Source organism: Aquarana catesbeiana, linkage group LG08, assembly GCF_042186555.1.
Source record: "Aquarana catesbeiana isolate 2022-GZ linkage group LG08, ASM4218655v1, whole genome shotgun sequence".
Taxonomy (NCBI): Eukaryota; Metazoa; Chordata; class Amphibia; order Anura; family Ranidae; genus Aquarana; species Aquarana catesbeiana.
The window spans coordinates 289,155,477-289,169,995 of NC_133331.1; the positions used below are offsets into that span (position 1 = coordinate 289,155,477).

The 14,519-nt window shown below is 47.1% G+C and overlaps 1 protein-coding gene across 1 annotated transcript in view; it reads right to left on the reverse strand.

Annotated features, from left to right (window-relative positions):
* The window catches only part of LOC141106786 (uncharacterized), a 157,842-nt gene that overhangs the window by 41,859 nt on the left and 101,464 nt on the right, over positions 1-14,519 (reverse strand). Inside the window, exon 33 of the mRNA XM_073597714.1 lies at positions 7,987-8,082. Within this exon, the coding sequence (XP_073453815.1) occupies positions 7,987-8,082 (96 nt within the window). The remainder of the gene's footprint in view (positions 1-7,986; positions 8,083-14,519) is intronic.

Genomic DNA, 14,519 nt, shown 5'->3' on the forward strand with positions numbered 1-14,519 from the left:
GATAAGGCGTTCAAGGAAACCATTGTTGCCTGGGTAAGGACTCTACTAAGGTGTCAGTAAGTAGACGTTCCTCTAAGGAGGGGGGAGGAAAATAGGAGGTGGGGCTTGTGAGGGGGGGGGGGGGTTAGAAGAAGCCAAGTAGATGGAGTAAGTGGAGAATGGTTTCAGGCGTTTCAGTGGGAGGGGTATTGTGACAGACCTAGCCGGGACAGAGGCTATTGGAGGGGACTGAATGCCAGCCTCTTGCCGACCGATTATGGGCCCTGGCATTTGGAGGAACGGTGCTCGTTGTGAGCTGTATGCCTGGGCACCCTGGAAGTAATATTACTTTGGATTCAAGTCCATGTCCCCCCAAAACACAAAACTCTGTGTTACAGGTATTAAAGTAAGAGGTGTCCAACGAGTGTAGGTATCGTTACACTGTCAAGGACAACAAAAAAGTAGTCCAAGAGACTCCTTGCAGAAAAAATAGGAGGTGTTCGAGGACTGGTTGGGAGCTCAGTGAACAGTCTCTGAAACTGAAACAACTTCCTAAAATAACAACATCATAATCAACAATAAATGGATCTCAGCAATGTTAAGGTCACAAGGAGCTCGGACAGGTGGTCAGGAGGTCTCTGCGAGCTGTACCGATATATGTCAGCCTAAATGAGGCTAGTAATCGGTTACGCTGGTTGGCTATAGAACAGCATGCCATAGCCAAGCAGCTATTCCTAAAAGGGGGACCACGTTATAAACCGCAACAGTAGGCATCAATAGTCAGAGAGAGGATGTAAAGTAATAAATGACAGCATGTGAGGAGAGGAAAACCGATCAGCGGCATCTCCTCACAGGGGAGACTGTACAAGTAATTAGGGCACTGATTATCAGTGCAGCCCCAACAGTGATGGCAGTCAGTGCCCATTTGTGATGCAAGTCAGTGTTGCCTTTCAGTGCCAACCAGCAGTGTCACCTATCATTGCCCATGGGTGCTGTCTATCAGTATCAGTGCTGCCTCATCAGTACCACCTACTGTATCATTGCCCATTAGTACCACCTAACAGTGTCTATCAGTGCCCATAAGTACCACCTATCAGTGCCCATCAGTGAAGGAGAAAAATTACTTATTTACTAATTTTTCTGACAGAAACTAAGAAAACATTTTTTTCTCAAAACATAATTTTTTTCATTTTTTAGCAAAAAATTAAAAACCCAGCAGTGATAACACCAAAAGAAAGCTCTATTTGTGTGCAAAAAAAAAATTCATATGGGTACAGAGTTTTGCACCACCGCGCAATTGTCATTCAAAGTGCAACAGCGTTGAAAGATGAAAATTGGTCTGGGCAAGAAGGGGGTGAAAGTGTCTGGTAGACAAGTGGTTGAAGAATCCTACCCTCCTACTAATGCCCTGTGCACACGACCGGTTTTCCCGCCGGAATAAACTCTGAAGGTTTTTCCGACGGAGTTCCAACGGAATTCCGCTGAAATTGTCTTGCGTACATACGATCACACCAAAGTCCGACCGTCAAGAATGCAGTGATGCATAGCTGCCAACTGTCCCGAATTTCCCGGGACATTCCCGGGACTTGGACTTCATTCCCGGATTTGTGGCGTCCCGGGAAATGTCCCGAAAAATTCGGTTCCGGTTTTTGAAACCGCCGCCGCCGCCGCTAGAGGTCGGCGGCCGGCGGAGACATTGTCTCCGCCGGCCGCCATTTTGTTGGAGTTCAGGAAGACGGCTGGGGGGGGGGCTAGACGAAGCTTCTGCGTCGCCGCCCACCCCCTGCCCCGCTCCGCCTCGGCCCGCCCCGCTCCGCCTCGGCCTGCCTCGGCCCGCCCCGCCTCGGCCCGCTCCGCCTCGCCTACCCCCCGCCCCGCTGCCAGTCTGTTATGGAAAGGGGCGGGGGTTCTAGGTGGGGGGTTGAGCGCGCGCACCGCTGTGGGACACGATGTGAGTGGGGGGGGCACAGGGGACACCTGATGTGAGTGGGGGGGGCACTGGGGACACCTGATGTGAGTGGGGGGGCATTGGGGACACCTGATGTGAGTGGGGGGGGGCACTGGGGACACCTGATGTGAGGGGGGGACACCTGATGTGAGGGGGGGGGCACTGGGGACACCTGATGTGAGGGGGGGACACCTGATGTGAGGGGGGGGCACTGGGGACACCTGATGTGAGGGGGGGACACCTGATGTGAGGGGGGGGCACTGGGGACACCTGATGTGAGTGGGGGGGGCACTGGGGACACCTGATGTGAGGGGGGGAGGGCACTGGGGACACCTGATGTGAGGGGGGGACACCTGATGTGAGTGGGGGGGGCACTGGGGACACCTGATGTGAGTGGGGGGGGCACTGGGGACACCTGATGTGAGGGGGGGACACCTGATGTGAGTGGGGGGGCACTGGGGACACCTGATGTGAGGGGGGGACACCTGATGTGAGTGGGGGGGGCACTGGGGACACCTGATGTGAGGGGGGGACACCTGATGTGAGGGGGGGCACTGGGGACACCTGATGTGAGTGGGGGGGGCACTGGGGACACCTGATGTGAGTGGGGGGGCACTGGGGACACCTGATGTGAGGGGGGGCACTGGGGACACCTGATGTGAGGCGGGGGCACTGGGGACACCTGATGTGAGGGGGAGCTCCGCCGGGGACTCCTGATGTGAGGGGGGGCTCCGCCGGGGACTCCTGATGTGAGGGGGGGCTCCGCCGGGGACTCCTGATGTGAGGGGGGGCTCCGCCGGGGACTCCTGATGTGAGGGGGGGCTCCGCCGGGGACTCCTGATGTGAGGGGGGGCTCCGCCGGGGACTCCTGATGTGAGGGGGGGCTCCGCCGGGGACTTTTGATGTGAGGGGGGCTCCGCTGGGGACTTCTGATGTGAGGGGGGCTCCACTGGGGACTTCTGATGTGAGGGGGGCTCCGCCGGGGACTCCTGGTGTGAGGGGGGCTCCGCTGGGGACTTCTGATGTGAGGGGGGCTCCACTGGGGACTTCTGATGTGAGGGGGGCTCCGCGGGGGACTCCTGGTGTGAGGGGGGCTCCGCCGGGGACTCCTGGTGTGAGGGGGGCTCCGCTGGGGACTCCTGGTGTGAGGGGGGCTCCGCCGGGGACTCCTGATGTGAGGGGGGCTCCGCTGGGGACTCTTGATGTGAGGGGGGCTCCGCTGGGGACTTCTGATGTGAGGGGGGCTCCGCCGGGGACTCCTGGTGTGAGGGGGGCTCCGCTGGGGGCACCTGATGCAAGGACGGACTCTGCTCGGACATCTGAAGCAAGGACGGACGGCTGGTGGCATGCGACGTGGCAGGTGACACGCTCAGGGATCCCACTGATTCTGCATTATGGTGAGTTGAATGATTTCATTTTATATTACAATGTAATAATAGAAATAATGCGCTTCAATCATCCTGACACCATAACAACCATGGTGCCGGGATGATTGAAGCATTAACACCAGGTGTTTGGAGTATCTTTATCTGCTGATTGTTAAACTTTCTAGAATACACATATTTTTATTGTGTAGGATCTGGGGCTGCTGTCCCGTCATTTCCCTCTCTCTCCCCCTCTCCCCCCCTCTCCATCCCTCATTCATTTCAGACTCTAACCACACCCTCTAGAGCCACGCCCATTTAAGCCACGCCCACAATTTCGTGTAAACCACGCCCATTTTTCGGCGCCGCGCGCTTCGCGCGCCGCACTTGTCTATTTTTGATAGGCCACGCCTGCTGGTGAATGCCCCGCCCCCTAATTATTGGACAGCTCCGCCTACAGCCACAAAAGTGTCCCACATTTTTTTTTTACAATGTTGGCAACTATGAGTGATGTACAACACGTACGATGGAACTAGAAAAGGGGAGTTCAATAGCCAGTAGCCAATAGCTTCCGTCTCGTACTTGCTTCAGAGCATGCGTCGTTTTTGGTCCGTCGGAACAGCATACAGACGAGCGGTTTTCCCAATAGGAATTGGTTCCGCCTGAAATATTTAGAACATGTTGTCTTTCTAGGTCTGTCAGAATTTTCAAAGTAATAAGTCCCATGGGGCCTACACACGATCGGAATATACGATGAAATGCTCCCGTCTGACTTTTTCTGTAGGACATTGCGCTCGTGTGTACGGGGCATAATACTCTAATAGCCCACGGTTGTTACCTTTTAGTATCACTTGACCCTCCCTCTTAGCTTGTAAGCTCTAACGAGCATTTGCCTCTTGTACCAAACTGTATTTGAACTGTACTATCGGCATTTATTTTGTAAAGTGCTGAGCAAACTGTTGGCACTATATAAATCCTGTATAAAAATAAATAAAAGACGTCACAGTGACTATGGAGGAAAAGGACGGACATGACGGGGGGGTTACTGGTCTTGAATAGAAAATAAGATCTTATTACCTCCTCTACTACTACCCCCAGCAACGTCTCCTCTTCTTCCTACTTATTTCCGACTCACCTGGAACTTCTTATTTATACCTGACATCACTTCCTGTCTGTAGCTGACATCACTTCCTGTCTTCCATAGAGACTTATTGTCTGGGTAGAAGTGAGATCACCTTGTGGAGCTCATGGGAACTGCAGCCCCGAGAAACGTCTCGTTGTGAGAACACAGTCTTGTGCTGTGTGTGTATGTACTCTATATCCTTATAGATGGGGTCATCTCCAATCCTACCAAGGGGGATAGAAATATATTTCTGCCTAGTCCAGCCTTTCTCAGCCAGGGTTCCTCCAAAAGGTTTCTAGGGGTTCCCTGAGCAGTAAACAATTTATGTCTCTCAGTAACAACTGACATCCAGGGATGAGCTGACGGCTCTGTCTGAACCAATGCTGTTTGCATGAACATTAGCCCATTTAGACCCCTGTTCAATGGGATCCAAAAATCATATGTAGAAGCGGTATTCCTACTGCTTCTGTATATACCAGCATCCAGCTATCACTGGTTCCCAAGGAAGCCACCTCAGTGTCTCTAGGAACCATTGATGTCACAAGGAATGAAGGCATGTGGCCTGGTATGGTTCAGGGGGGAGGGACCATGCATGCTTTTCCCCCTTTACGTTTAGATTGAGGGTCTGGAGTGGACATTGGTGGTCCTGCTCTGGTGCAAGGGACACATCATCAATCTGAGTCTGATTGTTGAGATGACCTTCAGAAGATTGAATGTTCCCCAAAAAAATCGTAATAAGCGTATATTGATTGGTTTGCGCAAAAGTTATAGCGTCTAGAAAATACGGGATAGATTTATGGCATTTTTTTATAAAAAGGTATTTATTTATTTGACTAGTAATAGTTTACTAGTAATAGCGGCGATCGCAATTTTTTTTTTTGTGACTGCGACATTATGGCGGACACTTTTGACACATTTTTGGGACCATTCACATTTATACAGCGATCAATGCTATAAAATTGCATTGATTACTGTATAAATGTGACAGGCAGGGAAGGGGTTAACCACTAGGGGGAGACGAAGGGTTAAATGTTTCCTAGAGGAGTGATTATAACTGTAGGGGGAGGGGACGCACAAGGGGAGGAGACCGATCGGTGTTCCTCTGTACTGGGAACACAGATCGGTCTCCTCTCAACTGACAGGACGTGGGTCTGCGTGTTTACACACACAGATCCACGGTCCTGCCCGGTTAACCGGCAATCGCGGGTGCCCGGTGGACATCGCGGCCGCCGGGCACACGCTCCGGGTCCCGAGCAACGCGGCGGGCGCACACGCGCGCCCCTTAGACGGCCGGGAAGCCCAGGCCATCATATGACGTCCACCCAGGATGGGAGATCCCATCTGTGGACGTCATTTTACAATACGTCGGTAATGAAGTGGTTAAAGAAAAGGTCCAGCCTGGGTTAAAAAAAAATACAAATACTGTAGCTGCTGACTTTTAATATTTGGGCACTTACCTGTCCAGGGACCTCGTGATGTCGGCACCCCAGTCGATCTTCGGATCGCATCCCGGGTGCTGCCGTGCGACGTTCCTGGCAAGGGAACCTGGCAGAGTGAAGCCTTTCAGCTTCACAGCTGGTTCCCTACCGCGTATACGCGCTGCGCTTTCTTATTGGCACGGCGGCGGGACAAAAGGAGGAGGGGGGCCGAACCTCTGAGAGAAGGGCTCCTGGTAGTGGGGAAGGGGACCTGTCGAGAACAGGTCCCCCCTCTTCCCCTGAGGGCACTGGAGGGGGGAGGGGAGCATATAAGCAGACGTTCCACTTTTAGGTGGAACTCCACTTTAAATATTAATAAACGTATACTAATAAATAAATGTATGCGAAGGTTTATTAATATATCGTGTTTGTGTACCCTAAAATCAACTTTTTTGTACTTCTTGCTGATATTTACCGTTGATAATGCGTTGAGTTGATATCATCTGACATAAAAAATTGGAACTACCCCCCATTTTGTTCTCCGGGGCCTCTGCTGGCAGAAAATATATGTTTGGGGGTTTTAACTAATCTTCAGGCCCAAAATGTTAACATGTGTGCCAAAATAATGCAAAAATAGCTCTGGCAGTGAAAGGGACAATGTGAGCTAGATGGGATCACTCTCCTGTGATCACACTCTAAACATTAGAGCTCCCCCTAGCTGCAGCCTGGTAATAACATTGCTAGGAGGTCTATTCTTTAAGCTTCTACATATTTCCCATCTTTAAAACAATTTTCTCCTGACATTTAGGGGTCTATTCATAAAAAATGTCCATAGGAATACCCCCCCCCAGTGAAAGCGCATGTCTATTCCTTCAGTGCGAACGGGGGTAAAGAATGAATGTTATTGGGCAATTTGTTGGTCGAATGTTTTCCATTGATTTAAAATGGAAAATTCCCTGTTTGGCCACTAGATGGAGCTAATTTCCAATGATACTTAGTGCCATCTAGTGCCCAAATTTGGTATTTTCTGTTTAAATCAATGGCTGGTTTAAATATTGTTGGTTTAATTCACTTATGTCCTTCAATGTCTACTGTACTCATAACTGCATGAGAATAATACTTCAGTTCTTTGTACAAGACCATGTCTGACATAGTAAACAAAGGGGTCTATTTACTAAAAATTTGTTGGACAAAAGGGCATGATATGGGAGCCGTGATAAATTCTGGTTGTAATTTTTTAATTTCCAGCTCCATCTAGTGGCCATAGTGTGGAATTATTATTATTCTTGAAATACCTTCATCAGAAAAAAATTGTGTAATACATTATTATAGGAAATCATTGTATGAAATAAAATATGACCAACATTCATCACAGCTCAGCGAATGCGTGTCACATTTTTTAAACTATTTTTTTTAAACAGACCTGTAAGTGTTTGTGAAATCTTCCACCACAAAATTTACTCAGCCAATGAGAGGTAATGACTCCATTTTTATTTTAAAAGGCCTAGAGGACCGCCTTTTAAGTGGCGGGGTTAACGTGTTTTGTCCTGAAAGACGACTTGAGAAAACAGACCTCTTGCAAGAGTTTACACCACAAAATGTACTCAGCCAATGAGAGGTAATGACTCCATTTTTATTTTAAAAGGCCTAGAGGACCGCCTTTTAAGTGATGGGGTTAACGCGTTTTGTCCTGAAAGACGACTTGAGAAAACAGACCTCTTGCAAGAGTTTACACCACAAAATGTACTCAGCCAATGAGAGGTAATGACTCCATTTTAATTTTTTTCCTGCTATCAATGGCCAACACGGTACAACACTTCATCCATGTCTTTGGTGATCTCTGATCTCCTTATCAACTGTTTCTTACATGATGAAGATCAGCCATGGAGTATATCTGAGGTGTATATCAGGGTGTGCTTCTTCCCCACATGTCCAGCAACATTCATATACAAGACATTTCCCGCACTCACTAATACACCTCAAGGGTTGTGTGGGACCCCTGATGTACAGGAAGACAGGACTTCAGTGAGGTACAATTCCCTCACTCAGGACAGGAATACGGCTTCTCCCTCGTGTGAGATCTCTGATGTCTGTAAAGATCGGACTTCTGTGAAAAACATTTCCCACACTCAAGACAATAATATGGCTTCTTACCGTTTGACATCTCTGATGTTTGCAAAAAGTGGACCTAGCTGAAAAACATTTCCGGCACTCAGGACAGGAACACGGCTTTTCCCCCATGTGAGATCTCTGATGTTTTCATAAACTGGACTTATCTGAAAAACATTTCCCGCACTCAGGACAGGAATACGGCTTCTCCCCTGTGTGTAATCTCTGATGGTTGTTAAGATTGAACTTCACTGAAAAACTTTTCCCGCACTCAAAAAAAGGGCTTTATAACCACGGGCAAGCCAACTTATTATTAGCACCACATCCCTTAATTGAATGGATAAAGAGAAATTTAGTGGGGTTTTTAAGGTGCAGAATAAGGTCCAGTGATCTCAAAATATAGTATAAAAAGTTTTATAAAAAGACAGAATTTAAAAAAAATGTTAAAAAACAATTGGCAAGTACATTTCAATACAATTTCATGGATACAGCACTGTAGAATGGAGTTCCCAACACGTTTCGCCCATATATCGGGCTTCTTCAGGGGATGCTGTCCATTTAGCGGTACAAGCCTTCTATTGAGAAATTTAATTTTAATATAAAAAAATGGGAATAAATCTCCAAGAAAAATACTGTATATAAAAAAAAAAAAAGAGATCAACTTACAAAAACAAGGTTTTGCAATGAACTCGATACCCAGGGACATAAGCTATCTGCGCAAAACCGGCACTTGTCTATAAAGCTTTTAAAGAAGCCAAAAAAGAGAAACAAAAAGAGACAAGCAAATCAGAAGAGGACTGGCAATACAGGAGACAACAGAATTAGTTCAATAGCATAAAGCGCTCAATATGTGCTTTAATACGGCAATGGCCGACACCAAGACATCAGAATGAATGTATAGTAAAGAGTTTCCCATAGTCATTGATATAGAGAAGTACCTGGCGTCCTGCAGTAGCGTCCGTGTCCCTGTGGTTCCAGCAGCATGTGATGGCCGGAACAAGCGGCCTTAACCACTTCCGGACCGCCGCACGCCGATATACGTCCTAACATTGAAGAGGGGTATCTTTGTTATGGCAGCAGCTAGCTACCATAACCCTCTTCTTCAGCCGGCGGTCCGCTTTCAGATCAAAGTGGTCTCTGTGGTGGATTCTCCGCAAGATCACTTTTATCGGCGGCAGGAGAGAGGTTTTTTTTACAGAACAGTGTAAAAATTAAAAATAAAAGGTAAAATAAATAAGAAAAAAAAGAAATTTTTTTAAACGCGCCCTGTCCCGACGAGTTCGTGTGCAGAAGCGAACACATACGTGAGTAGCGTCCGCATATGAAAATGGTGTTCAAACCACACATGTAAGGTATCGCCACGATCGGTAGAGCGAGAGCAATAATTCTAGCCCTAGACCTCCTCTGTAACTCAAAACATGCAACCTGCAGAATTTTTTAAACGTCGCCTACGAAGATTTTTAAGGGTAAAAATTTGTCGCCATTCCACGAGCGGGCGCAATTTTGAAGCGTGACATGTTGGGTATCAATTTACTCGGCGTAACATTATCTTTCACAATATAAAAAAAAATTGGGCTAACTTTACTGTTGTCTTATTTTTTAATTCAAAAAAGTGTATTTTTTCCAAAAAAAGTGTGCTTGTAAGACAGCTGCGCAAATACGGTGTGACAGAAAGTGTTGCAACAACCGCCATTTTATTCTCTAGGGTGTTAGAAAAAATAATTATATAATGTTTGGGTGTTCTAAGTCATTTTCTAGAAAAAAAAAATGTTTTTAACTTGTAAACAATTCTCAGAAAGAGGCTCGGTCCTTAACCACTTCCCGCCCGCCCTATAGCGGATTGACGTCCGGGAAGTGGTTCTGTTATCCTGACTGGACGTCATATGACGTCCAGCAGGATAACATGCCGCAGCGCGCCCCCGGGGGCGCGCATCGCGGCGATCGGTGGAGCGGTGTGTCAGTCTGACACACCGCTCCACCGATCTTGGTAAAGAGCCTCCGGCGGAGGCTCTTTACCACGTGATCAGCCGTGTCCAATCACGGCTGATCACGCTGTCAATAGGAAGAGCCGTTGATCGGCTCTTCCTCACTCGTGTCTGACAGACGCGAGTAGAGGAGAGCCGATCGGCGGCTCTCCTGGCAGGGGGGGTCTGAGCTGATTGTTTATCAGCGCAGCCCCCCCGCAGATCACCACACTGGACCACCAGGGATCGCCACTAGGACCACCAGGGAAGCGAGCAACATGTGGATGGCCAGGTATGTACCCCATGGCAATCCACATGTGCCCAGTGTGCCAAATCTGTGCCAATCAGTGCCCACAAATGGGCACTGATTGGCACCATTATGTTACAGTGATGCCCAGCAATGCCACCCTTAGGGGCATCACTGCAAACAAGCAGTGCCATCAGTGCCACCCATCAGTGTCCATTCATGCCACCTGTCAGTGCCCATCCGTGCCCATCTATGCCCATCTGTGCCAACTATCAGTGCCACCCATAAGTATCCATCAATGCCACCTATGAGTGCCCATTAATGCCACCTATGAGTGCCCATCAGTGCCACCTATAAGTGCCCATCTGTGCCACCTATGAGTGCCCATCAGTGCCACCTATAAGTGCCCATCTGTGCCACCTATGAGTGCCCATCAGTGCTGCATACCAGTGCCACCTATCAGTGCCCATCAGTGCCACCTATCAGTGCCCATCAGTGCCGCCTATAAGTGCCCATCATCAGTGCCCGTCAGTGCCACCTCATCAGTGCCACCTCATTGGTGCCCCCTCATCGGTGCCCATCAGTGCCGCCCTATCAGTGCCCGTCAGTGCAGCCATATCAGTGCCCGTCATTGAAGAAGAAAATTTACTTATTTACAAAAAAGTTTTAACAGAAACAAAGAAAAAAATTTTCGGTCTTTTTTTTTTTGTTGCGCAAAAAATAAAAACCGCAGAGGTGATCAAATACCACCAAAAGAAAACTCTATTTGTGGGAACAAAATGATAAAAAATTTGTTTGGGTACAGTGTAGCATGACCGCGCAATCGTCATTCAAATTGCGACAGCGCTGAAAGCTGAAAATTGGTCTGGGCGGGAAGGTGTCTAAGTGCCCGGTATTGAAGTGGTTAAGCGGTTAAATACCCCCCCATCCTGCCAGATAGGCTGGATGCAGACGAAAAGACAGTGCCACGCATGCACGAACCACGTCACATCCACCGCTCAACCCGTCACCACTAGGTCCTGAAGCCCCAGCCCCAGACAGGGCAAAAAAAAGCTCCCTCTGGTGGTCAGAGGGAGAAAGTTCCTCTCGGGTCAATGGTGAGCGTTTTAAGACAGGTGTAAAACGGGAGAGGTAAACGAGAAATCCTGGACAGCCGCACTCAAAAGTAATCTTCGATCTTTATTTAAATATAATCATAAAAATACATGCCACAGCATCACAAAGCAGGAAAGCTGACGCGTTTCACACTGTAGTCAGTGCTTAATCATAGCTGAAGATGCTAAAAGAGAGGTGGGGATGCCGAGGAGCGCATAAACAGAGCGGTAAACCGGGGCGCTTTGGCCAGAAAACTGGAGCATCCATATGGTCACCCCAAGTGCTCAAAAAGTAGCAAAGGCAGCAGACAGACTTGCCCATTCAATATTAGAAGTATATTACAAAAAGAGAATAAAGATAAAAAAAGAGAGATAGGCTGATTTTAACTGGACAGAGCAACGTCGTCAGACACAGTAGGTGCACATATACAACGTGTCCCCATCGCTACCCCCCCTGCACCTGGAGGTAGCGGGATGAGGCCGAACATAAATAGATTTCTCGCGAGAATGAACTTCAACAGTTCCAGAATAAATTCATTGTATTTTATAGGCAGTTTGGCCCCGTTCGTGCAGATGGTCCCCGCCACAACTCTTAATCCCAAATCAGGTGGGATCGCGTTGTAGAGGCTTTTCCACATCAATGGTGACAAGCCAGGCATGTTTGGGGGACAGAAATACCCTTCAATCACTTTAATGAGATCAATCGTATCTTGTAAATAGAAATAACGATGAACGCGGCTCACGCCGCCATTTCCCGTCAGAGGGCCAGTTTGAGAGAGAGAGAGCGAATATCTCTCCTCCATCCGTTACCTTTTTCCATCGATGGGTAAGTTGAATATGTTGTCTTACGTCTTCCTCTGAATGATTTCATTTTTAGTCCCTTCCCTTTGCACTATGGATAAACTTTCCAAAATAGCAAAAAACAAAAGAGAGAGAGTTCTCTTAAAGAGGGTCAGCAAGGAACACTGATGTTGATACAAACCAGCTTTATTTATTACCTAATAACATACCAAATTTAAATACAAAAGAAAGTGAAGAAAACAGCAGTTTGGACTGACGGTTACCACAAGCCAATTAAAATAGGACAACGTTGTCACAAGGGGTAATTAAAAACATATGGGAGCCGCGGCTTCACATCCACTCATACACAACATGCACATCTCTAAATTGTTGATAGGGTATAGTGAGCTAATGAATATAATGAAAATTTAATAATACTGCCCTATTTAAGTATCAATTATATGTAGCAATTGGCAAAAAAATAATATTGCAAAGTCCTGTATAGTAGGGGCGGATCATATATCAATAGCAGAGATGTGGGTGGATGGACGGTCTGGCTATAAATAAAGTATATTGTGGTTCAACATAGGTAAATCGATCTCATGAGGAATTAGCGATGTCCAAATATTGCACAAACATTGTATGTATAGCAGCTATTAGATAGCAAATCAGATCATGTCCCGGTTCCAGCAGGTAGAGATAAATTGCGCAGTTCAAACAGCAGGGTATATGTCCATGGAGACAAGTGTAGGAGGTGCAAACAATACTGACATACGTTTTATAAAGATGCTGAATGAAATGGAAGGATCTCACCAGCCTCAGTAACTCCGTCGCCAGGTTTGCAGTAAGTCCTCAGTCCTCAGTTCCTAGGTCTCTACATGGATCGATGCCGCTGTGATAAGCAAATAGATGCCAAGATGAAGGAACCGTTTGTTCGTTGGTGAAGCCGCCGTAAGGCGGGTGTTTCAGTATAGAGAGATGTTAGTGGAGGAGACAAGCATCAGCTGTTGAGTTGTGCAGGAATAGGCCGGATCGAATAATACAGGTCGAATTGCCAGATCGAGTTGCCAGGTCGAATAGCGCGCGGCTCCCGGTGACGTGCTGACGTCACACCGCTGACGCGTTTCACCAGCCAATGGACGCTGGTTTCCTCAGAGCGAGGAGGGGTCAATGGTGAAGGGCTTAAATAGATATTGAGGGATGCAATTCCTATTTCTATCCACTAGATGTCACCATCCAGACCACTCACATGAAAGACATTCAGCAAAAGGAAAAAGACGTGCATATCAAGCACAAAAATAAAACTAATGGGGATATCGATTGAAAGAGGCTGTAATGTAGTGACTTAAAGAGATTGGCAATAGAAAGAGTGAAGAAGTTGATTATTTATGGTGATAGCCATATTGAAAATTTATCCTAGCATTTTACGGACAAGGTATTATTTCTCTAGGAAGGGTTGAAAACTACATTCTGTATTTAACCCCTTAGGGGCTAAAGAGTCTAAATAGTACGTCCACATTTTCTCCTTTTGAAGGAGAATAGTGTCAAAGTCCCCTCTTCTAGGGGGTAGATTCAGCACATAGATCCCTTTAACTTTGAGGCCCTTTGGATTACTGTCATGGAATTTGGCAAAATGTACTGGAATAGGTCGATCGCCTTCTTTATTCTTTTTCTTATTCCTAATACCACTGATATGCTCACCAATCCGGGTTCGGAGTTGGCGTTTAGTCTTTCCTATGTAGTTTTTGTTGCAAGGGCACGTGAGCATATATATGACACGTGTCGTTGAGCAATTGATAAATTGTTTAATTTGGTAATGCCTACCTCCTCTCGGGTTGGCGAACTGATCAGTGTGATCCACATATTTGCATATGTTACAATGTCCACATGCATGCATGCCGGAGGGGGGTTTTCTTTCAGTAAGCCAGTTTTTATTGATGGTTCTGGTGTATTCTGAATGGACTAGAAAATCGCCCAAGTTCTGTGCCCTTTTGGCTGTAAGTAATGGTTTGGGGCTAATTAAATCTGTAATTAGGGGTGCTGATTTAAGGATGTGCCAATGTTTGTTAAGAATCTCTTGGACTTTTGTCCATTGTGCACCAAACCTAGTGATGATTCTTGGGAAATCATTTTCTAATTTTTCAAGTCCTTGAGTGTTTTTTTGTGTGAGTAGGAGATCCTCACGTTTCCTTTCTAGTGCATTATTTTTAGCTTTTTTAAGGCAATTGTGTGAGTATCCTCTTTTTCTGAACCTGTTGTACACCTCATGTGCTTCAGCTAGAAATTGTTCTTCCTCTGAACAATTTCTCCTGATCCTTAAAAATTGTCCCGTTGGTATTCCTTTTATTAGGGACTTCGGATGATGGCTCTGTGCCAAGAGGAGGGTGTTGGCTGCTGTTTCCTTTCGGAACGTACTAGTTGCTATCCGATCTCCACATCTAGTGATTTTTAAATCAAGGAAGGAGAGGGCATCAGCAGAATAGGAATAAGTTA